The sequence below is a fragment of the Diabrotica undecimpunctata genome, chromosome 1 (genome assembly GCF_040954645.1).
Source record: "Diabrotica undecimpunctata isolate CICGRU chromosome 1, icDiaUnde3, whole genome shotgun sequence".
NCBI classification, from domain to species: Eukaryota; Metazoa; Arthropoda; class Insecta; order Coleoptera; family Chrysomelidae; genus Diabrotica; species Diabrotica undecimpunctata.
In genome coordinates, this window is record NC_092803.1 from 55,147,548 (window position 1) to 55,171,920 (window position 24,373).

Genomic DNA, 24,373 nt, shown 5'->3' on the forward strand with positions numbered 1-24,373 from the left:
TTCTTGACGTCAGCAGGATAAGATCGGCGGGATAAGAGCCACCCATATCTTTGTATGCTGCGTAACTGAAGAGGCTTCTTCTTTGACTGCATCTATGGTGGACCTTTTGACCCTAAAACCATATTGGCGGTTGCTCAGCGCATGCTTTTCTTCTAGTTCTCGCTCAAGGCGGCCTTTTACAAGCTGCTCGTCACTGGTCCATCTTACATGGCTCTCGAAATGCCACATGTTGTTATATACCTTTATAAAAAGGTATATAAAAACCCAGTCGGGCTATGTTAAATAGACAAAACTTTTTCGGAATAAATATTCCATCATCAGTGTCAGGTTAATACATGAATGTATCCACTAAATATGGGGGTAAAAACCCTTTAAAAATTACTAATTGAAATTTAGTTTACATTATTTCTTATATAAAATTAAGATGGTAAAGTTACCGTTGGATTGGTAGCATGGCGACATATGACTCTACATTAAGTTGCAAGTCCTGAGACGGTATGTCTGCGAGGACTTTAGAGTTTCAGAGTGTATTTTATGAAAGAGTTGCTTTCATAAAGTCCTCGCAGACATACCGTCTCAGGACTTGCAACTTAATGTAGAGTCATATGTCGCCATGCTACCAATCCAACGGTAACTTTACCATCTTAATTTTATATAAGAAATAATGTAAACTAAATTTCAATTAGTAATTTTTAAAGGGTTTTTACCCCATATTTAGTGGATACATTCATGTATTAACCTGACACTGATGATGGAATATTTATTCCGAAAACGTTTTGTCTATTTAACATAGCCCGACTAGGTTTTTTATATACCTTTTTATAAAGGATTTTATTAAAAATTTTTTAATTTTATTTAGTTACTTTTTTATACTTGAATAAAATATCGGTTCTGAATTTACCCGATGATACCAGTTTCGAGTACAAAAATGATGATACCAGTTAAGGCTTAATAATGGTATATCAATTAATAAATGTTTTAATAATTAGATAACAATATAAATAAATTTAACAACTAAGTAGGTGATTATAATGTACTAATTAACTGTAATGAAAGTAGTAAAAAAGTAAAATTCTATTTTTTTAAATTATGGAAACAATACATCACCAAATGATTTTCAAAATTTTTCAATAATGACTTAAGGCTTCTATCTGTGTACATATAGTTGTAAATTAAGAAACTTTTTTCCACATCAACGCATGTAATGGGAGCATATTTTATTGGGAGGCATTTGTCGGTGTCAGTTTTTTGTTCAGCGATCTTTAAAATGCATAAGTAACAAAATTGGACATATTTTTTATATTCATCGAGTTATATCTCAGTTTAATAAATTTGAATAGTAAAAAATGCAATTGTAATGGCATGCGGTCACAAAATTTACAGAGATTTTTAAAAATCGAATGCACAAAATCGCATTAAAAATTCAAATCCATCTAACTTTGTGAAAAATCCATAGTATTATTAGTTTTTAAAATTTTTAATGAATTTTAGTTAGCAGAAAAAGTGAAGTTCTCCGACAAGATTAAAACCATACTTCTACCAGAACAAGATACTAAAGTACCAGTAGGAACAGCACTTGTAGTTGCAGGCTGGGGATATATTACGGTAAATACAGAGCCAAAAAATATTAAGAATTTCATAAAGTGATTTTTTAATTACATTACTTAGCAGCTTTAATATTTTTAACATTTAAGTTTAAAGTCAGTTCGAAATTGTACTTTTTATTCTCTTTTACATATTTTCTTTAAATATCTTTGGCATTCTATAATAGAAAATCCACTTACGTGGGAACGTATGTGTTAAAGTTAGTATAAATATAGTTGTCTAAGTGTTTTTTTTTTGGTATTAGGTGGATAAAATGTCGGTTTATAGCTCAATTTTTTTACCGTACGTATAAAAGCCGTAAGAATTAAAAAAAAATGATGACACCACAATTATTCTACCAGCGGATAAGGGAAATGCAACCGCGATAATGGAAAAAATTCAATATAAGGAGAAAATTAAAGACCTAATAACAAACAAATAAACCGAATGCTAAGAATAAGCTGGACCAGCAGAACTACGAATGAAGAAGTACTGAGAGCAATGAACACACGTCCTCATCTGGTCAATACTATCAAAATTAGAAAGACGTCATATCTAGGACACATAATGCGCCATAGGGAATTTGAGCAGTTCCAAGTAATATTAGAAGGTATTATTGAAGGTAAAAGGGGCATAAGACGAAAGAAAAAATCTTGGCTACGAAACATCAGGGATTGGACCCACACAAAAGGAAATGAATTAATTCATTAAGCTCAGAACAGAGACAAATTTGCCATATTGATCGCCAACATCAACAGAGAAGGCTTCTCTTCTTAACGTGCCCTATCAAGTCCCGTTGACGTTGGCGATTAACATGGCGAAACTGTCTCTGTCTTGAGCTGTTCTAAAGAGTTGCTCAGCTTTCCTCATTCCTGTCCACTCCCTGATATTCTTCAACCAAGAGGCCTGCTTTCTATCAATTCCTCTGCGTCTTTCGATTTTACCCATCATAATAAGTTGAAAATATTATATCGGTCTCCCCTTACTAAGTGTCCAAAATAGGCCATCTTTCTACATTTGATGTTATCAAACAGCTCGCGAGCAGCATTTGCTCTCTCAAGGACTGCCACATTTGTCAGCATAGCCGTCCATGGAATTTTTAGTATACGTCTGTGCAGCCACATTTCAAAGGCCTTGACGCATACATAGACGCTTTGAACGTGAAATAAAATCTTTTCTGTCTTTTTCATTTTATTCGGATCTACTCTGTATGAGTACGAGAAACAAATTCGTTAGGATTTCTGCCTAGATGAATAGACATGTCGTGGAATGCAAATTTTAGATTTCCCATGTCTTCTTTAACATCTTTATCATCGTCTGGTCATGTCTTGCAATTTTTAGAAGGCTCCAGATTAAAGCAGAAATCTGAATTTGTTTCGAAACTATCTTACCGATTTTTCTATCAGATGTCGCTATTGCGTCCATAACGAAGTCATGTTATTGTTACTTCTAATAAGACAGAGAATTTTATTTTTCACGTTAAGAGCGGCTATGAATAACTATTCTGATGAGACTTTTTAAGTCGAAATACGTATCAATAGATACATAGACGCTTTGAACGTGAAATAAAATCTTTTCTGTCTTTTTCATACCATGTGTTTTGTTTTCGAACAGTTTATGTATCAATGGCATTTAAAAGGCATTGTAATCCCTTTATGTCATCACTTAAAATAACTGTATCGTCTGCATATCTGATTGTATTTATCAGAATTCCATTAACTTTCACGCCCCATTCCAAATTATGCAGCGCTTCTTTAAATATTCTATCTGAATATAAATTAAATAACAGTGGGGATAGTATTCAACCCTGTCTGACACCTCTTTGTATTTTACATATTTCTGTTGATTTTTTGTTTATGCGAGCTATCGCTTTTGACGCTAGTACAGAGAAGGCACTTAGGAGTAATAACAAACAGACCTTATGCCAAGTTAACAAAGGATCCAACAGGATGTATAGAACTTTATTTAAATTTAAATATTCTTTAAAAGATTATTAAAGCAAATTAATTACACCTTTTAACAGTAAGATACCTCATTTTTATGGAGTACCGATAATTCAAAAAGCGAATACATCACTTACTCACCTATTTGTAATATCATGAATCACCGGAGCTCTTTTCGCTGTAGTACCGTGATTATTATATTGATTAAACTTATATATTCTTAAATTGATTATAACTAGCGATTAGCTACAGGAAAATGTTTAAGTAAAATATGAAAATAATTTATCAGGATTAATTTGAACAGTATTATAAAAATATTTAATAATTATTGCAAAGTTGGTTAAAATTCAAATACTTATAAATATAACGTAAAAAAGTAGTTATAAAAGTAATTTATAAAATTCATTTTTAGACCAATGGACCAATATCAAATATTTTGAAGGAAACCACAGTTTCAGTTACAAAGTCGGATAGTGAACGTTTAATACATGCTGGTGATAAAAAGTCAGGAATTTGTGAGGTAAATTTTATTTAAATACAGTATTTAGTGCCAATAAACATAATAAATTGATTATATCGCATATCGTTGAATTTAAGAAAAAAATATGAAATCCATTTTTTTAATGTTTAACTGCATGTCATATATAACATATTTTCCATCAAGTGATCTTTTTATGCGTTACATCAACTAGATGATAAAGCTGATGTCGTCGATGTTTTTTAATTGGAATGTAGCTTACGCAAAACATCGGGTAAAGGAAGGACAGATGGATCAAATTTTAGAAAACTAAAACCTGTTTATTTATTAAATAAACAACCGAATCTAAAAAAAAATGTAAACATAACTTAGCATTAGTATTTGTTTTGGTATAAGTAAAAGCTAGAAATAATAATTCTGAAACCTAAAAAAATATAATGCACTTTCATGCCATCGGCCCATCTCTACTCCACTGTGGAGGCGAGATGGACCACTCTTTTTTACATCTTTAAAGAGAAGATGGAAAATCTGCATACAGACACCTGTGACTCACACAGGTAGTTTTGGGTTCCTAATACTCTAACGAAGCTGTGCCAGGACGAAATGCCCGAGGGATTTAGACATTTGACACTTCGTCCCGTCACCACTTCGAGACGATCGGCATTCAACTAAAAACAGGATACATCAGGATGGAATGGCCGGTTAAGGCAAACATCTCTCTTGGTGCCCCCATTATTCTTCTTCAAGTGCCCTCTCCGATACGGAGTTTGGCAATCATCATTGCTATTCGTATCTTTGAAGCTGTTGCTCTAAATAATTGGTTAGATCTGCACTGGAACCAGTCTCTTAAATTGCGCAGCCAAAGATATACGTCGTCTCCACTGCGCTTTGTTTGCCCTGAATCTTTCCTTGGATAATTAACTGGAGCAATCGGTACTTTTTCCCTCTCATCACATGACCAAAATAGTCCAACTTTCTTCTCTTGATGGTGATCAACAGCTCCCGTTCTTTATTCATTCTTCGAAGAACTTCACTATTTGTTACTTTGTCTGTTCAAGGTATGATCCTGATGCCCTGCTATCACCCAATTCTCATTCTTTCTCCAACACATTCATCGAGAAAACCACACGCACACGAACCACCAAACACTTTCAACCCCCTACCTTAGCGAGGCTGCTATCTCTCTCGCGTCGTCTGTCTCTTATTCACTCCTATTTCGTCCTGCGATAGTCCGAACACCAGCGGAGTGCTACTCGCTTGTTTTAGAATTCTGTTGCGAGTTCCCTATCCTCTCGTTCTTTTAAAGAGAGCAGCTTCCTGATAAATTTGTAGATTCGTGTCCACCATCACTCATCCCTCATCATTTTCTCCACCATTTCTCTCACGGAATCAAACATTCTGCAGTTACACTCTCCTACAAACTTCTCTTGTTTATCCGCCCAATGCTCACACTCCAACATCGTGTGTGTCACAGTATCCGAGAGATCACAGTTAAAGCACTGATCGGACTGAGCCCTCCTAAACCTGAAAAAGTAGCTGCGGAAGTAGCCATAGCCTGTGAGCATTTGCTTAAGACAATAATCCAGCTGCCTATGCCCACAGTCCACCCAGCTTTGAAGGTTCTGGATTAGTGACTTCGTCCACTCCGCCACATCACGTGTTGCCTCCCACTCTTGCTGCCACTGACCGATTATAACTAATCTCTCGGTCAGTCTTATCTCATTCATCTCTTGCTCTCCAATGTTCCGCCCCCTGCGACTATAACTCCTGGCCTTTTCACCTGCCAGCACATGCAAAGGAACACAGCCGGTGATTACCCACAGAGCGGCAGCTAACCCAGTCCTGTAGCAGACATGCTACCCGCAGCAGACTAGTTCTGTCCACGCGTACCATGAGCCTCTTGCAAGTTGAGCTCCTTTCGGTTTTGTGTCCACCGATATAAGGGATTATCCTTCCCAGCGCAGCCATTCTCTGAATAGCTCTGCGGGTCACCCCCTTCAAATATTCCCTCCAACTCCCACCCTGCTCAGTCTCGCTCCCGCGCACTCAAATTCAACCCTATCTCTTTTTCTGTAGCATCTGAGTACTACAGCCTCCGTCTTATCCTCCGCGAGAGAAAAATCATGCTTGCTCATCCAATCCTCAACGAGGACACACGCACGCGTAATCCGATAATCCGAAGCAAGAGTTCCTGCCTGTCCTATGCCGCCACCAGCATAGCAAGGTCATCCGCTAATGTGAAGCGGGTCATACCCTCCCCATATTCACAGTTTAAAACCCCGTCATATGTCAGCTTTCACAGCATCGGACCCAGAACGGAGCCCTGCGGGACCCCAGCCGTTACATCCACCATCATACCATTTTCCTCCACAATATTCCCCTCGGAATGATAATCAGCGACCACATTCCTCAGATAAACAGGACCCTCCAAAAGTTACTTGCTTTCAAAGAGCTCATTACGTGACCCCAATGTAATGTATTAAAAGCATTTTGGACGTCAAAGAGAATCAGGATGACCCATCGATGATCAGCCCCAATTCCTCGTGCTGCCCGAAGCATATCGGTCACCTCATCCACTGTACTTTTATCCTGGCAGAAACCATATTGTCTTAAAGAAAGGCCTCCTTTAGAAAGACATTACAATCACCTCCTCTATACGTGCACATAGCATTCTCTCATACAACTTTCTGATACAAGAAAGAATGCAAATAGGACGATATTTTCCTACCTCGAAATTAGGTAGAAGCACGAGCCACGAGGTTGTCCGGGGATCCCAAAAAGACTGTGCGGCAAGAAGAGCATTTATGTGATTCAGCTGCTACTTAGGCAACAAACGGCTCAGACGTACAACCGCCTTGGGCAAGACACCATCTAGACCGAGAGCCCTGTCAGACTTAAGGGAACTCACCGCTACAGCCAGTTCATCCAAAGTAAAGGGAATCCCATGCTCGCCTTCTATCCTTCACCCCAGATCGTCCAGCTTGTCACACAGTCCCCTCCAGTGCCTCTTCTTCTCTGATCGGATCCTTCTATTCAACTCCTTCTTCCTCGAAAGGTAAGATGTATCCACACGTTCCTCCTCTTCCGCGCCCCGACGTATTCTCGCCCTTGTCAAGTACCGCTGAAGGGCCACGCACTCTCTTCTCAAGTGCTCTATTTCGACACACCACCAGTAAGGCATTCTCCCGTACGCTTAACCCCAATTTTACTCATATGGATCGCTGCTTTCATAATCTGCTCGAGGCCTTCCACCGAAGGTGTAAGACGTCGAGCCCCATGTACCTCTCATCTAATACTCTCATCATATACACCCCAATCCACCTGATATCTCCTGCATCTCGACAGGCAAGGTTTGGGTCCACTCCCAACGTACGTCCCCCGTCTTGCCAATCGAGAAGCCGATGAATTGATGCTCCGTGCCGGTATACTCCGCCAGTATTGCCCAGTCCTTGACACATCGGGTGGTATCTTGCCTCACCTCTTCCATATCAGTTGTGTGGAGTGAAGGTAAACAAGCAGTGTGTAAAAAAGTACATGACTGTGAATCATTCAGGACAAGTAGTTTTAGTCCATTAGTTAGATTATGCATGCTTTGTCCGAAAACGATATCACGTCAGCTTTTCATTATCAAGGAAAGCAAAAAATTTTCAAATTACTTTCTGGTGATACTGATTTACAAAATGAATCGAAAACTTTTGAGGATACAAATAAAATTGCATTAAATACTCTCTGATATTTATGTTTTAAGAAAGGCCGTTAGTATATGTATGTTTTGTTTATGCCGGAAAAAGAGCGTTCATTTATTATTGCTTCTACCTACTTAATCTGCAGCAGAACAATACTGTTATAGAATATAGTATCAAGTTCAACATTGGCTAAGTAATAATTTTAACTCTACCGAGTGGGGTTAGGAGCTTGAAAAAATGTTTAGAGCCTATCCGGGCATTACAGCCGCTACTATTAGAAAATCTATTAAAAACGATTAGCTGTAACTGCAAAACAGACTGCTACAAAATATGTAGCTACGTTAAACATCGTTTGAAATGTTCTAATTATGGTACTCATTGTCAAGGCCAAATATGGAAAAAATGCAGTAATTTTCAAGACATCTACAGAAATCGAGGTGCATATTGATTATGATGAGAAGGTAGATACGGAAAAAGAAATTAAGGGTGTCTTACTAGAATCCCTTAAAAAACGGTCTATAGCTAATATAAACTTATAGCCAATTAGTGCTTGCAGCATTAGTGCAGGGGACAAAATGCAACTTTGTCTGACTCCTTGTTGTATGGAGATTTCGTTGATGTAACTGTCTCAAATTTTTACGATAGCAGTTTGATTCGAGTAGAGATTTTTAATGCCACCAATATCTTTGTCATCTATTCCTATGTTTTTAGCATCCGCATTACTTTTACATGGAGTACTTTATCGAATGATTTTTTTAAGTCCACGAAGTATGCAAATGCATCTTTTATGCATCAGTATTTTTATGTTATTGTTATCTTTATCTATTAGTTTCAGCATTTTATTTGGTGTATCATTTGGACCACAAGGTTTCCTAATTTAAGCATTTTTTAAAGTGTGTCCTACCTCTGATATTATCATTTCTGGGTCGTCAGTACAATTTTGGTAGAATTCAGTAATATTATTTCTGTCATCTTCAAACAACTCTGATATATACAGTTGCCATTCTCTTCTTATGTCGTTCTAATTTACAATAATTAGATTGTTATTGTCAATTCGTACGGAAGGAACTCGCTTGTTAAATATGTTCCTTATTTCTTTAACTTTTTGTGCACATTAAAAAAGTCGTGCCTAGATATTACATCCTCCATTTCGTCGCATCTTTTCTCATCCATTTTTTTGGCTAATTTTATTTCCCTTTTTATTCTTCGCTGTAGATGTCTGAATTCTATTTCATTCGATTTTATAAGTCGACGTTGTTCCATCAATGTCAAGATGTCTTCTGTCATCCATTTATTTTTATTCATTAAGTTACTTTTATAATCATTGTTTGTGGAAATTTTGTTAACTTGGCTTTCAAATTGATTGCATAGTTCCTCTTGATTTTCTAGTTATTCTCCGATGTTCTTTGTTCTATTGTTTAATTCTTTTTTAAAGTTATCGCTTATACTTATATCGTCAAAGTTAATTATATTGGTTTTTGGTTTTTGTCATTGGATTTGTTTTAACCGTAGTTTAATATCTGCAACAAGTGGTTGTGATCAGATCCAATATCTGCTACTGGAAATGTAGTAACATTTTTGACGGCATTTCGAAAGCGTTCACTTACAAGCATATAATCTATTTGGTTTCTTGAAGACCCAGGGTTGCTGCCATTATCAAATGGAACTTTCCAAGTATATAGTGGTAACTTGTGTAGTTATGATATAGACAGAGATATAATCGCTGTCCTTGACCTTTAGGTTGGCCAAGACCATAAGGACCTATAATTTGACCTCTTCAATTTTTGCATTGAAATCGCCTATAATATATTATATTTCATGTTAATTAGGCTTCTGTAAGATGTCTAGGATTTGATCAGAGAGCTTTTTGACTTCTTCGTCATATTTCCTATCTGCATGATTCATTTCATTTTTTAAATTTCATTGTCAAGTTTTCCAGCCGCAAAGAGACTTCTGAAATTCCATGTGGATATTCTTAAATTTTCTTCTGTCTAGGTTGTAAACATACGAACACCTCTTCACGAGGTTTTCGTATGTTTACAACCGGAGAATCCTCGTGGTATAAATATAGTTTTCCCACTACTGCCGAATCTTGGCCTCCGCTCTCCATAATTAGTAACAGTTTGCAATTGAGGCTATGAGTGCAATAACGGACTAATCCCAATATTAATAAGTGTTAGAATATGGGTTTGAAAAAAAGTGAAAATTAGGATATCCACTATAACCTTATTTAAGAATATTTTTTGGTTGGAATGAATGGATTTATGTTAGATATTACTTACTTGACAAATTTGATCACAATTTTCGGAAACACACCTAGGTATATTCGATTTTTTAATGTGGGTTGGTCCACTTTGCATTTAAAATAATTTTAGTTAGTGAATGGGTTATCCCACAAAATAATACACTCGATATTGAATCACAGACTTTATTACCACAGAATATGTATAAAAACATCAAAAGTTAGAATGTCTAATCCTCTTCGTCGTCAAATGGGCCAATTACTTCACCTACGGCTGCTTGAGCTTAAGATCTCAGGTTTTTATAAAATTCATGGTGTATACGAGGTATCTTAACTGTAGGTCTCTTTTTAGCTTCATTAATGGTATTACCATATGGATACAGAAGTGGCAATTCCATTGTATTCTTGGAAACAGATTTCCTTTTATTAAGCTCCACTGTTTCAAAATAAACATCCTCATTGTTTGAATACTTATATTAAAGAGTATTGGGAAAGTCTTTCCTCAATCTTAACCATTGAATTTTAAGCCACTCTACCTAGGTTTTTGATTCGGAAACTTTTCCGTTGGAAAAAAAAATTGATTTGTCCATGTTTCTTACTGTGAACGGATTTTTCTTTCTAGCGTGCTTCATCACTGCATGCCAGTCTTTGGTTATAAATACATGTGAATGGAATTTCTTCTTTTTCTATTATACCAAAATCTTGGTCAGATAGCAAGTACTTACCAGAAACTTAAGGTCTATTTCTTCCACTGTAAAATCTGGAGATGTAGTTATATAATTGCGTAATAATGACATTTTTATATTACGATTCTGGCCGCCACCTTGGTCAGAATACATAGTCGTTTCGATTTTACGAAATTTTTTATCCAAATGAAATGCAGGATCCTAGAGGTGACACATCCCACACAAATATAAATAGGTTGTTAGTTCCATTTCAGGAATATTGAAGCAGTAGGTCCATAATTGCCGCTTGTAGTAACAAACTCCTGCAGTAAGCACAGGTGACCGATGCGTTTCTTTTTTTTTTTGCCATTTTGGTGTCTCTTTTTAAAAAATCTCGACCACTCTTCGCCTTCTTTTGAAGTTTATTTTCAATTTCGAGTTATTTAATTATACACTATTGGCTGACTTTATTTTTACTTTAAATAAATCACACTTCTTATAAGAGTCTGTTGAACGTTTCTCGAAAAAAAAAATAGGATAGGGGATAGAACAGAATATATATTTCACAATAATTAAAATTCACAATGACAATTTACAAAAAGATCCAAAAATATCAAGCCAGAATGATAGACATCTAACTATCAGCAGCACAGTGGACTAACCGCACATGGTCCACTTTGCTTCTCTAAGATCCTATCAAATATGGAGTTCCAAAACTACTTTAGTGCAGCCATCTAGTAACAAATAGAAAAATGTGGATTGGTCCACTATGCAGCTGATAAATTTCAACTAGACAGTTAATATTCTACAATAAAATAATTTTTTAATTTTTGTGGGTTGGTCCGTTATTGCACTGATAGCCTCAATTAATGTGTGAATTCTATGGTGATTTTCCTGAGACTTCTCTATAAGTCTTTAATGCAATGGTTCCCCTTTGCCTTCTGCATTCTTATGCCGTTGATCATCATTCAATCTTCGCTTATCCACTGCTGGACATAGATCTCCCTCATAATTTTCCATCTATTTCGATCTTGTGCCTCTTGCATCCAATTCCTATGACAACGTTTTAGATCGTCAGTCCAACGTGTTGGTGGACGACCTCTACTTCAGTAGGCATCATCTCTTGGTCTCCATTCCAGTATCCGCTTTGTCCATCTATTGTCTGTCATTCGAGCCACGTGACCTGCCCAGTTCCATTTGCAACCTGCCGTTGATCATTTGTTGATTAATCCCCCTTCGGCGCCGATTTCTCAACACCGGGACAAAATAGTGCTCTGCCAGTTACCAACTCATCCGCCTGAAGCTGTTGGTCAGTAAACGGGGAATTGCTTGTACTGGCAATCACTCGCAATACCCTGCTACTCACAATAAATCTGGTACCACGTTTCAGACACGGTACCCGCTGTAGTAGATATTGTAGTTCTTTTTTTCTAGGATTCTTGAGTGAGTCCATATTATTAGCTGTAAAGTAAAGTCTGCTTTGGCTTAATGCATTTCTTGTATGAGTATATCTGTTACTCCAAATTGATAACGGCTTCTTACATTCCATGTGCAAATTTTCAAATCATTGTTCTCATTTTGTTTGCGAGTTTTTGTATCTTTCATAACATGGGTTTATTTACACAGTTAGATAGTTAGACCGACGCGAAATTACCCTTTTAGATGGCCCTTTCACCTGCTCCCGTCAGTTCTAACCTAACTTTCCACTCGGGTTGATTACCGCAATCTTCAGTAGGTTTGCTCGGTTTCACAGGAGGCACCAGCGTGAACGTAAGGGCCAGCGTGAACGTAAGGTGTATTTCTCTCCACATGTACTCAGTTGGAGCAAGGTGTATTTCTCTCCACGTGTAATATGTCCGAAATATTCCAATTTTCTTGTTTCAATTATATTTAAAATTTCTATTTCTTTATTCATCCTTCTCAGAACCTCTTTGTTTGTGACGTGTTCTGTCGATATTTTCAGAATTCTTCTATACACCCACAGCTTTAATAATTCCAGTTTTTTCCTTGATGTCGCATTCAAGGTTTAAGATTCGATTCCATAAAACAAAGTCGAAAAAACATAGCACCTCGCCAACCTAACTCTTAGTTCCAATTTTAAATCCCTTGTACACAGCACTCTTCTCATTTTGTTGAAATTTTTTCCAGCCTTTTCTATTCTGATTTTGATATTATGAATGTAATCATTGTTCCCAGATATGCATATTTGTCCACTTGTTCGACGTTGGCTCCGTTTATTAGAAGATTCTGGTTATTTGTTTGGGTTTTCGATATTCTTATAAATTTTGTCTTCTTGACGTTCATTGTTAGAGCGTACTCTTTTCCATACTCTGCTATTCTGGTCACCAGTCTCTGAAGATCTTCAATATTTTCGGCTAAGATCACAGTGTCGTCCGCATATCTAATGTTGTTAATGGGAACTCCATTTACCTTTATTCCAGCTGTTTCACCCTCAAGAGCTTTTTTCAGGATCTCTTCGGGGTAGGCATTAAAAATAATTGGCGACAATGTCTCACTCCACGTCTATTTTAAATTTCTTCTGGCAGCTGTTCGTTAACACGTACTTTTGCTCGCTGTTTATTGTATAAATCTGCTATGATCCTGAGGTCGTTGTAGTCAACCTTCTTTGATGTTAGGACATTCATTAATAATTGTTCATGTCGTACTTCATCGAATGCTTTATTATAGTCAATAAAACATGCATATATATCTTGATTGATGTCCAGGCATCTTTGTATCAGTATATTAAGTGAGAAAAGAGCTTCACGCGTTCCTAGGCCTTTGCGAAAACCAAATTGTGTATCACTAACGTCTATGTCTATTTTGTGATATATTCGGTTATGGATGACTTTTGATAGTAACTTTAGCACATGTGACATCAAGCTAATGGTGCGGTAACTGCTGCATTCTCTTGCGCTTTTCTCTTTGGGGAGACAAATAAAAATCGACGTTAACCATTCTTTAGGTAATACGCCTGAACTATAAATTTGGATCAAGAGTGTCACTAAAACATCAATGTGCTTCTTATCTAGAATTTTTAGGGTTTCTATAGGAAGCATGACAGGTCCAGGGCTTTTCCTACTCTTCATTGTTTTTCATAATTTATTGTTTTTCATAATTTATTGTTTTTAATATTTATTGAGTGTAATATTTCTTCTTTTGTAATATATGGACCTATTTCTTCTGACGTGAGTTCTATGTGCTCCAGATCTCCTCTTTCATCATCGAACAGTTCGTCGATATGTTCTGCCGATCTTTGCACTTTCTCGTCCGTCTGTGTTATAGTAGTCCCATGTCTATCCAGAACCGCACCAGTGGGATTTTGTTTTCTTAGTCCTGTCAGTTCTTTAACGTTCTTGTATAGGTTAAACAAATCATATTTATTTTGAAGGTCTTCGATCTCTTTGCATTTCTCTTCAAAGTATTATTCTTTTGCCTGCTTTATCAGCTTCCTGATCTCTTGGTTTATCTCTTTGTATTTATTGTTTTCTTTGTTTTTAAATTGTCTCCGTTATTCCATCATATTGAGTATCTCGTCATTTATCCATTCTTCTTCTCTCCTTGTATAGCTTCCTATACACTTTCCGCTTTGTCCCTTTCCAATCATCTTAGCATTGAGATCACCTGGGACTATCGTGATTTCTCTTGTTTTCGTTATTCTCAGTGCCTTTTCGATATCTCGGTAAAATAATTTCACTTCTTCTTCGACGGCATTCGCCATAGGAGCATAAACTTGTATAAAATTTAGTTTGGCATCAGCAGATTTCACCAACTTCAGTAACATTAGCCTTTCTGAGATAGGGAAATAGCATTTCACCGCTCTATTAGATTTTTATTAACTATTGCTGCCACTGCGCTGTGTCTGTGTTGGTTATTCCCGCTACCGAAATAATATATTGTGGCTTAGTCTGTTGAAAAACAACCTGAGTTAGGCCACCTGGCTTCACTGATACACAGTACATCGATATTCAACCTGTTCATTTCTTGAATAACATTGTGCATTTTACCGGACTGAAACATGCTCTGAACATTCCAGGTTCCTATTCTTGTGTTGGACAGTCTTATTTTTGACGTGACAACGTCTTAAATTAGGTTGTGGCTCGGAGTCACTCATGAAAAAGTGTAACGCCCGCTCACGTCTGTTACGATGAGTCACCGAACGAGAGAGAGGCCCGCCGGACCGGCGAATGCCTTGCGTCTCTCTCCCACTCAAACATGATCGGTCAACACAGAGCGCGTGTTCCAACAGCAGAAACACTTCCTTTCATTTCATATTTCTCCTATCATCGTCCTATCCTCAACAAAAGCACTCAAATAGAAATTAGTTAAGTTTAAGTTTACATGTACAATGTTTTAGTAAACAAAATATATTTCTATAGTTAAAATTTGTGCAATTCTTATTTTCATTCAATTCCTTGTTCCTATTGTGCAATTTAATAATATTCATATCAATAAATATTCTACCGAGAAAAAGACGTTGTCACGTAAAATCTTCGCCCGTAAAACCGACTTTACAGGCAACCGATTTTTTTTCATCTACGTTTTTTTGACAAGGAATTCGCTGATTAACGACCTGAGAGTCCTTGTCTTCTTCTCCCCTGCCGGATCTTGGCTTCCGAGGGCCATGATCAGTAACGCTATTATTAGTTTCTAAAACCATGATGATTGTACTAGAGATATCCATGGATTAGGAAGTGTGGGATTTTTTATACCGGCAATCGGTCGGTGAAATTTTCGACATATCTGGCTACCCTCACTTAGTTCAGCCTGCAGACCAATGCAGTTGCCCGGGGTGTGGCACTTGAAGCCATAAGTGAGAGCCATAAAGTGTCTTATGAGGACCAGTTATCACGAACCATCTCCCATCTATGACGGTGGATGTGGTCGTGCCGATAAAAGGTTCTACCTCTATAACACAACCCTACTCTCTCTACACAGTTGAGTAGAAATGTCTAAGTACAGTAACCTGGCACCAAATTAATGTTTTCGCTTTCTGCTCCTGTATCCTCTGCTTATATAGTTGTAATCTATAATGATTTAAAGGTTTTTGCCATTTCTGTCCATTTTCATAGAACAATGTTTTTTTTTATAAATATAGTTAAAAACAGTAATACTTTGGTTAAAGTAAAAAAGACAAAATTAACTTAAAAATCAAGAAACGTAATATTATGCAATCTCAAATGCCTACTTCAGTCGCAAACCACACGCATTCCTGGACTGTGTTCTATCACGGCCGAACTAAATAGATCTGCAATTTAAGTGCATATTTTTATTATCACATAAATGCCAAACTTATTTTGCTGAATTGCCTGGAATGTTTTGATCGAATTTCCTTTACATGCAACTAATGGTTCATTACCTGATATATCTTCATTAAAATTAAAAAATTTTCTTTTAAAATTAAAAAGTTTTCTACCCGATTTTTCCAAATTTCATCTACTTATGTAAATTGATGCCTGGGTCACTGTCAAAACGCATTACCTGCGAGTATTTTGTTAATACTTCAAGGAGTAGTGGTGCTTGGAATATAATACGACCACTTTCTTTATTTTACACACCTTTAGTTTATTTACGATGACACTTAAAATTTACAGCTAATATTAAGAAATCAATGTTTGGCTCGAAACCAATCTTTTATAATATTGTCAATTAATTCCAAAAACACGTTACATTTTAATGTTGGTCGTATCTAAAATTTGGTTTAAAACTATGTCAGAAAAAACTATGAACTTTTATTCTTTTTAAAACTGACGCATAGTGTTTCTTAGTTCTATTGGCAGCTTTTTTTTTATTTATTTTGACTATTCAAATATTATTAACACTTTTTTGTTGAATCTGAATATTTTAGATTAAATTTCATTACTTATATTTACAAATATTAACATCCAGCTAACATAAAAAATAATTATAAAATATTTTAGGCTGACTCTGGAGGACCCCTAGAACTAAATGGTACACTAGTGGGTATTCTATCGTTTGGTCCAATATTATGTGATGAAAATCAACCTCCTGCTCGATACACAAACGTGGCCTATTTCCGTGGTTGGATAAAGGAAACACTGGAATCTTATGAATAAGCGGCAAGAACGTAAAATATATATGATTGAATTATAATTATCTATTAAATATTAAATATTACAGATAAAAAGCTATTACTTTGTTAACCTTAATTGAAATGTTTGATAGTATATATATATATATATATATATATATATATATATATATATATATATATACTATATACTATATATATATATATATATATATATATATATATATATATATATATATATATATAAATATATATATATAAGAATTACTGGATATTAGTGACTGTCAATATAAACAAACAACACAGTTTATTAGGGTTGCAGTCAGAAAATTGGCCGGGATGTCCTCTCTTGTGACTTTTTGTCTAGCTTTCGGAATGGTTTTATTCCTTTTTCAAGACACTGTAATAAGAAAAAGTGTAAATATTTATAAAATATCACAAATCTTCAGTGCAACTTACTAGTCGTTGAGATTATTTATAAAAGCATAGACACTCAACAGTAATAACACACACATAAAATATAAAATAGTGGACAAAATACATTTTAAAATTCTTTAAAATTTAGGTAAAAATAGTAAAAATTTTGTTGTCATCTTTTACTGGTGTGTTTTAACTCTGGCACATAGAGAACAAAAAGAAAAAATTCTATGATTAAAAAGTAATTAGGTGTACTTTATATCATATTTCTTTTTAAGAAATACTAGAGGCCCATCTTAGGTGATTTTAATTTTTAAACCTGTCTTGTTTATGATGAGTTTAAAATGAGTTTATTTAACAGCCCTATAGGATAGGAGTTCTCTTGTAATATAGATCTCAGCTTTTTTAGTCCCTTGTCTCTGAACTCGATGTGTGACAAGTTGATAACCCTAGTTTTCAGGGCCAAAACCAAATTTGTTTTCATCTTGGATGGATGTTGAGAATGAAAAGTAACCGTTTAGTAACCGTTTTATAAACTTTCATTCTCAACATCCATCCAAGATGAAAACAAATTTGGTTTTGGCCCTGAAAACTAGGGTTATCAACTTGTCACACATCGAGTTCAGAGACAAGGGACTAAAAAAGCTGAGATCTATATTACAAGAGAACTCCTATCCTATAGGGCTGTTAAATAAACTCATTTTCGGTTCTCCTTTTCCTTCGAATTTTTCTGACAACCAAAATTTTCATAACAATGAGGTCCGACAATTGACATTGACACAGAACACATCAGTGATACCATCTAAAATAACTTATGGTTGCCTAACCTACATTCCAGTTTTGACACCGAAGCTAATGAACATCTTCAAAAATGTTAGTGATTTAAAAATTACAACCAAAAATGTAAAAACGGTATCGAAGTTATACACAAAAACAAAAGATCCTTTCACAATACAGGAGTCATCGAATGTTGTTTATTCTATACCGTGTAATAATTGTAACAAAATATATATAGGAGAATCATCTCGTAATTTTCACAGTAGGGTGATCTCACATCGTAGCGATATAAAAACCAAAAAAATAAATGCATGTGCATTGACAGAACATGCATTAACGTTAAAACATGAATTTAATTTCGAGGATTCCTGTATTTTGGCAAAGGAGAAGAACCATTCAAAAAGTGTTTTCTTGGAAATGTATTTCATAAAATCGAGTACATCTTGCATCAATAAAAAGTCAGACATAGATAAACTGAGCAACATTTATTGTTACTTACTGGAAAAACATCCGAAATAAAATTAATATCTACCTGCACCCGTACCCACACAAATTACAGTTATATGCATAACATGTTGCATACCATTAAGACAGGTTTAAAAATTAAAATCACCTAAGATGGGCCTCTAGTATTTCTTAAAAAGAAATATGATATTAAGTACACCTAATTACTTTTTAATCATAGGATTTTTTCTTTTTGTTCTCTATGTGCCAGAGTTAAAACACACCAGTAAAAGATGACAACAAAATTTTTACTATTTTTACCTAAATTTTAAAGAATTTTAAAATGTATTTTGTCCACTATTTTATATTTTATGTGTGTGTTATTAATGTTGAATGTCTATGCTTTTATAAATAATCTCAACGACTAGTAAGTTGCACTGAAGATTTGTGATATTTTATAAATATTTACACTTTTTCTTATTACAGTGTCTTGAAAAAGGAATAAAACCATTCCGAAAGCTAGACAAAAAGTCACAAGAGTGTTCATTAACATCCCGGCCAATTTTCTGACTGCAACCCTAATAAACTGTGTTGTTTGTATATATATATATATATATATATATATATATATATATATATATATATATATATATATACAAAATATTATAATATTATATATATATATATATATATTTTATATATATATATATATTTTATATATATATATATATATATATATATATATATATATATATATATATATTATATATATATATATATATATATATATATATATTATGATTTGCAAATTTGGACCAATTATATGTTTAAGTGATTGAATATGCCTTAGGCTTAATTTTGCAAAAACAAAAAAATTTATTTTATTTATTTATCAATAATTATAATAAGTGGCTTTAAGGTATTCTTTAAGCAGTTGCTTTTGAGGAAAGGATGAACAATAAGAAAATAAATTAAACCAAATAATTTTGATATTGTTCTGAAGCTATTTTCTTGTAGCATTCCAAGGTAATTACAATTTAAATGGGAATAAGCCACAATTAAAGGTTAAAGTACGTTTATTGACGTTCCAATTTCCACTTCGGAAATCGTTCTCAAAAAAAATAATTTTTACTTCTTGTAAATTTTTATATCTGAATTCAAAGATTTTATTTATTGTGAAATGAAATCACTAAATAAAATATTAAAAAAAAAACAAATTAATAATGATTTAGTTATGATCGTGGTTGAACGTCTTTGTTGATTATATGGCAAACAAACCTTTTATTTTCAACAATTCTCTACTTTTTTTCTTACGACTGTAATCTGCCCGTACTCTCACTTGTTCTACACAGGCCTGCTATCTCCTCTGCTTGTCAACGTCTCTCGCACACACTATCGCCACAACAGTCTCTCCAAAAGTACCTAGACCAAACTCCTATCTCACATTTACCTAATTTCTTTCTAGTCGAAAGGATTTTTGAATTTTCACAAATATACTATACACAAGTTTGTTTATTACAGCATGTACTTTCATTGTCCACTACTACCAATCATTAGGGGTCGTTCCACAGACACCAAACACCTTTCACAATTATTATTTGACAAGAACTCTGTTAACTTTCACTGCAGGATATGAAACAAAAACAACTTGCTTCTTCCGACGTTCAAATCACAGTATTCTTCCTTTTTTTCTGGCAAAACATCACTTTAATCCCCCCTTCTCCTTTTCTCCAATCCGACACACATATCCTGCATACCACGCCATCCCTTTCGACCAATAAAATTATGTGACTTTTCAACCACAAGCTTACTGTTTGGTATTTCCAAACCACATAACCTTGGCATTTCTTACTTTTACATAAATAAGATTTTTTCTTTGTTTCCAAGTTTCTAGAGACAATACAGCTAATACTGCTTCGGTTATTGTATACTTATGCCTGGCCACAAAATTTTTTAATTCTTTGTCCACTTTCTTTTTAAACAAGAGACTTAAACCTTATATTCTAAAATTGCTGTCTTTGGGCTACAAACATTAATCGTTTATGAGAATTCCTCTATTGTTATCATATATTAACATATAAATATTCCTATTTTTTACTACTCGAGCTTTTGGTTACAATTATGTTCAAGAGATAAAATAAAAATAAAAAATCGGTTGCCTGTAAAGTCGGTTTTACGGGAGAAGATTTTACGTGACAACGTCTTTTTCTCGGTAGAATATTTATTGATATGAATATTATTAAATTGCACAATAGAAACAAGGAATTGCCGCTATAAACTCAGTTTCTCAACTTTTGTGTCAATCTAACAATTAATCAATCAATCATAGTTTACGATAATGAAATATTAGTGTACAATTATTTACCTTTATTGTTGTAGTTGTTGTAAATGACGAATCTACTCACGAATTGAAGACAAATCTCACGATCTCACGGTTAAGGTCTTACATCTTACGATTTTTAAATTTTTTTTAAATTTCAAGTGTTTCTAATAAAATGCATGGGAGGAAATCAGCTTTTTTTAAATTGTCACCTTGAAATATCCATAAATTGACTGTATTTTTGTATCAAAGTGGGCTACTCCAATTAACTCAATTAATATACACAAAATAATATAAACAAAGCTTAAAAGGTTCTTTATGCTTTGAAAGTGGTTTATATACAACTGAATTGTAATGTATATTTTACCGCCTTTAATAAATATGAAGTATAGACTAAATTTTGTGTAAAGAACAAACATTCAACAGACCTAATAGTAAAAACATATTGATTTAAGTGTGAATTTGAGATAATGTGCTGACAAAATGTTAAATCCTAAGAAAACAAAATTATGTTTTTATGTATATTCATTGTACTTAATACTCTTGGGTAAAATACCTCATATCATATATGTCTTTAGACACAGTTAATAATTTTCATTGAAGTTTAAACTATAAAGAATGTTTACAATCATTGCTCAATATTAAATGGATAAATCCATAGCAATATTATAAAAGAATATAGGTCCCTAGGTAATTTCCTAAAATTATATCTGATACTGGTGGTTCCCCCTAAAATAGGACACTGTAAGCACTCCACATTTTCACTACAGACACAGCTGACGATACTTTCAACGATTTTCAACTTTAGCGATTCAACGCGCCTAATTCTCTAGTGCCGCGCGCAGCGGACCGATCATGTTTGAGTGGGAGAGAGACGCAAGGCATTCGCCGGTCCGGCGGGCCTCTCTCTCGTTCGGTGACTCACTGTAACAGACGTGAGCGGGCGTTACACTTTTTCTTAAATGACTCCGAGCCACAACCTAATTTAAGACGTTGTCACGTCAAAACCATTTGATAAACTGGAGCAAATAATTTGTAATAAACTCACCAAATAAAATTAGGTGTGGTAACTAAATTTGCTGCAAAACGTATTTAAAGAAAATTATTAAACAAATGTTTGATCTGAGAAACGTTTCTCCTTCTTTTTTGAATTCTTTTATAAAATTATTTGAGAAATCATTTAACAAAAAAAAATGAATTTTGATAAATTATAAATAAATTAGAATAGCAACCAATAAAAAAGTACAAATAATCTTAATGTGATGAATGCCAACTTCAAGAGAAAGTTAGTTTGTAGTTTAATTTGTTTTTTATAATAATTAAATTTTTTTTAATTTAATACTAAAAAAAGAAGATTTATTTATTATTCACAAATACCCGAAAAAATGTAACAAGTATATGGAAACTAAAATACAAATGTGATATTTTGATGGTTTATGAATGAATTATAAAGAAATAATATAACTATAAATTTTACTTAGATTTTGAATTTCTGATCTTTGTTTAAATTATTATCACTTTTGCTATTACACACCATTTCTAAAGTGGTCATTTTTACCTTCATTACACAAAATTTTAATATTATCAAATTCTATAATATGATATTTGTCGATTACATGCTCTGCCAAAGCATAAGTTTGCTTTGGCAGTTTTTATTCTACAATCAGTCTTGTGGGATTTTTTGATAGATTTCTCTCGGTCTCACAAACATACACAGCTTCACACTGAGTTTAATAATTGTTACATACTACATTTGTTTTATCTAGTTTATCTACGGGATATTTAGTTTTTGAATACAAACATAAAATATACGTTTTTTTTTGCAGAAAATTTCGTTAAAAAACCTAATTTTATTTCGTGACTTACTACTTTTTTTATAATTATTCGTTCCACTTTATCAGATGATTTGTACTTTTATTTTTGCTCTTGAAAATAATTGTAACCCCAGTTGGCTAAAGTAGTGAAAAATAATTATCTAATAGCCCCTTTTGATTGACTCCAACCTATTCCGAACACAGTTTTATTTTTTCCAAACGAGTCAACTTCGTCAAGTATTTTTTTTCTAATATATATATATATATATATATATATATATATATATATATATATATATATATATATATATACTACAATAGCGATAAACGCTTGTAACCAACGCTGATCAGTTAGAATACAAATACAACTATTTGGGTATGGAGCGGAAGACAGAACACAGAAGTGTGGAAGTGTGGCTTTTCCTATACATTCGCTATTTATAACAGTAAAAAAAGCTGTATAAAGGGTTATTTATCAAGAATTTACTATAACTTGGTTAATTAAGAGACTGTATATTTAATATTATTCTAACAAAAAAATATTTAGACGGTGGTCTCCAATAAACACCATACGCTGCGTTATTATAGCGTTGCGTCACACATGGCGCATGTATGCTTTTACAGCAGTTACAGCATACGATAAGACACCACATCCATTATTTTTTATATAAAGCACACAGACGAGACGTATGGCACAAAGCTTTAGGTGGCGTAACTTATTTATTGGAGATCATCTTAGCTGTCTATATTGTTTTAATATTATTAACGTAAATACGATCCAATAGTAACTTGCTTGCCGAATTTTCGGAATGCAATTAGGATTACAGAAATGTTTTGTACTGGCTTCCTATATTCATTGAAACCAAACAATAACACATCCAAACTAAATCCAAATATTTTGACTACATAAGCGACAGTTTAAATAATGTTCTCCTACCGTTAGCAGCACCATGTCTGGAAACAACTCTACCAGAAATAATTCAAGTTCATACGCAACTACTACTAAGTATGTCAAAGCCAAAGCGAAATACCTGAAAAGTGATTAAGACTAATTCCTGCTAAAACAAATTTACTACTAGTCGAGTATATTAAGACCATCCTTTTTAGACCTAAAAACATATTTTTTGCCTCAGGAATTTTCAATAATATAATATTGAACTTATAACCGAATTTTCTACGATTACTATAAACTCTGTTGAAATTCCCGTAGCATAAGTAACCCCTGTTAAAAAAAATTATAATGTCCATGGTTTGGCAATCATTACATCATAAGAATTTAGAAAACTTATTAATGATCTTAATCTACAACTTGCTTTACCAATGTCATAGCCTAAGATCCCATTGCAGGATCACTATGATCATAACGTAGTTAATCAAACTTACATAGAATAGGAAAATACATTGATAATAGGTTGCCAGTTAAAAAGTGGCCTCAAATATTTTTAATTCAATTAATAGTGATTAATGTTTGACAAACATTTCATTTCGTTCATTAATTTTTTAAATAATATACGCTGTTCATAATGTATATGCATTTTTTATATCAAATTAAAGCCAATCTTTTTCTTAATTTAAATTTGTTAAATTCTGGTACTGAAAACTGTGAACGTAATGCAGATGCCACATTATTAAAAATTTCAGATTTTTCTAAACTAAATAAAGTATTTGAGTCCACACCAGCACATACTTGCAGAACATGGAATAAACTTACTGAGATGGATACTAATTATAGGTCAAATGATATCTTCTTCTTCTTCTTCGTCTAGCCATTCACGTCCACATCTGAACATAAGCCTGTTCAAGTCTTCCTTTCCATTGTTTTTTATTGTACGCTACTTGTAGCCAATTTTTCCCGGCAGTCCTTTTCAGATCATCTGTCCATCTCATAGGAGGTCTGCCTCTGGGTCTTTTGTGTTGGTATGGTCTCCAGGTTAAAATTGGTCTGTGCCAT

General features: G+C 34.1%; 1 protein-coding gene across 1 annotated transcript in view; it reads left to right on the plus strand.

Annotated features, from left to right (window-relative positions):
• Positions 1–16,741, plus strand: part of LOC140449387 (trypsin-1-like) — a 34,809-nt gene extending 18,068 nt beyond the window's left edge. Inside the window, exons 4-6 of the mRNA XM_072542542.1 lie at positions 1,492–1,605; positions 3,940–4,047; positions 16,520–16,741. Of these exons, the coding sequence (XP_072398643.1) occupies positions 1,492–1,605; positions 3,940–4,047; positions 16,520–16,675 (378 nt within the window). The 3' untranslated portion in view covers positions 16,676–16,741. The remainder of the gene's footprint in view (positions 1–1,491; positions 1,606–3,939; positions 4,048–16,519) is intronic.
• Positions 16,742–24,373: the final 7,632 nt, after the last annotated feature.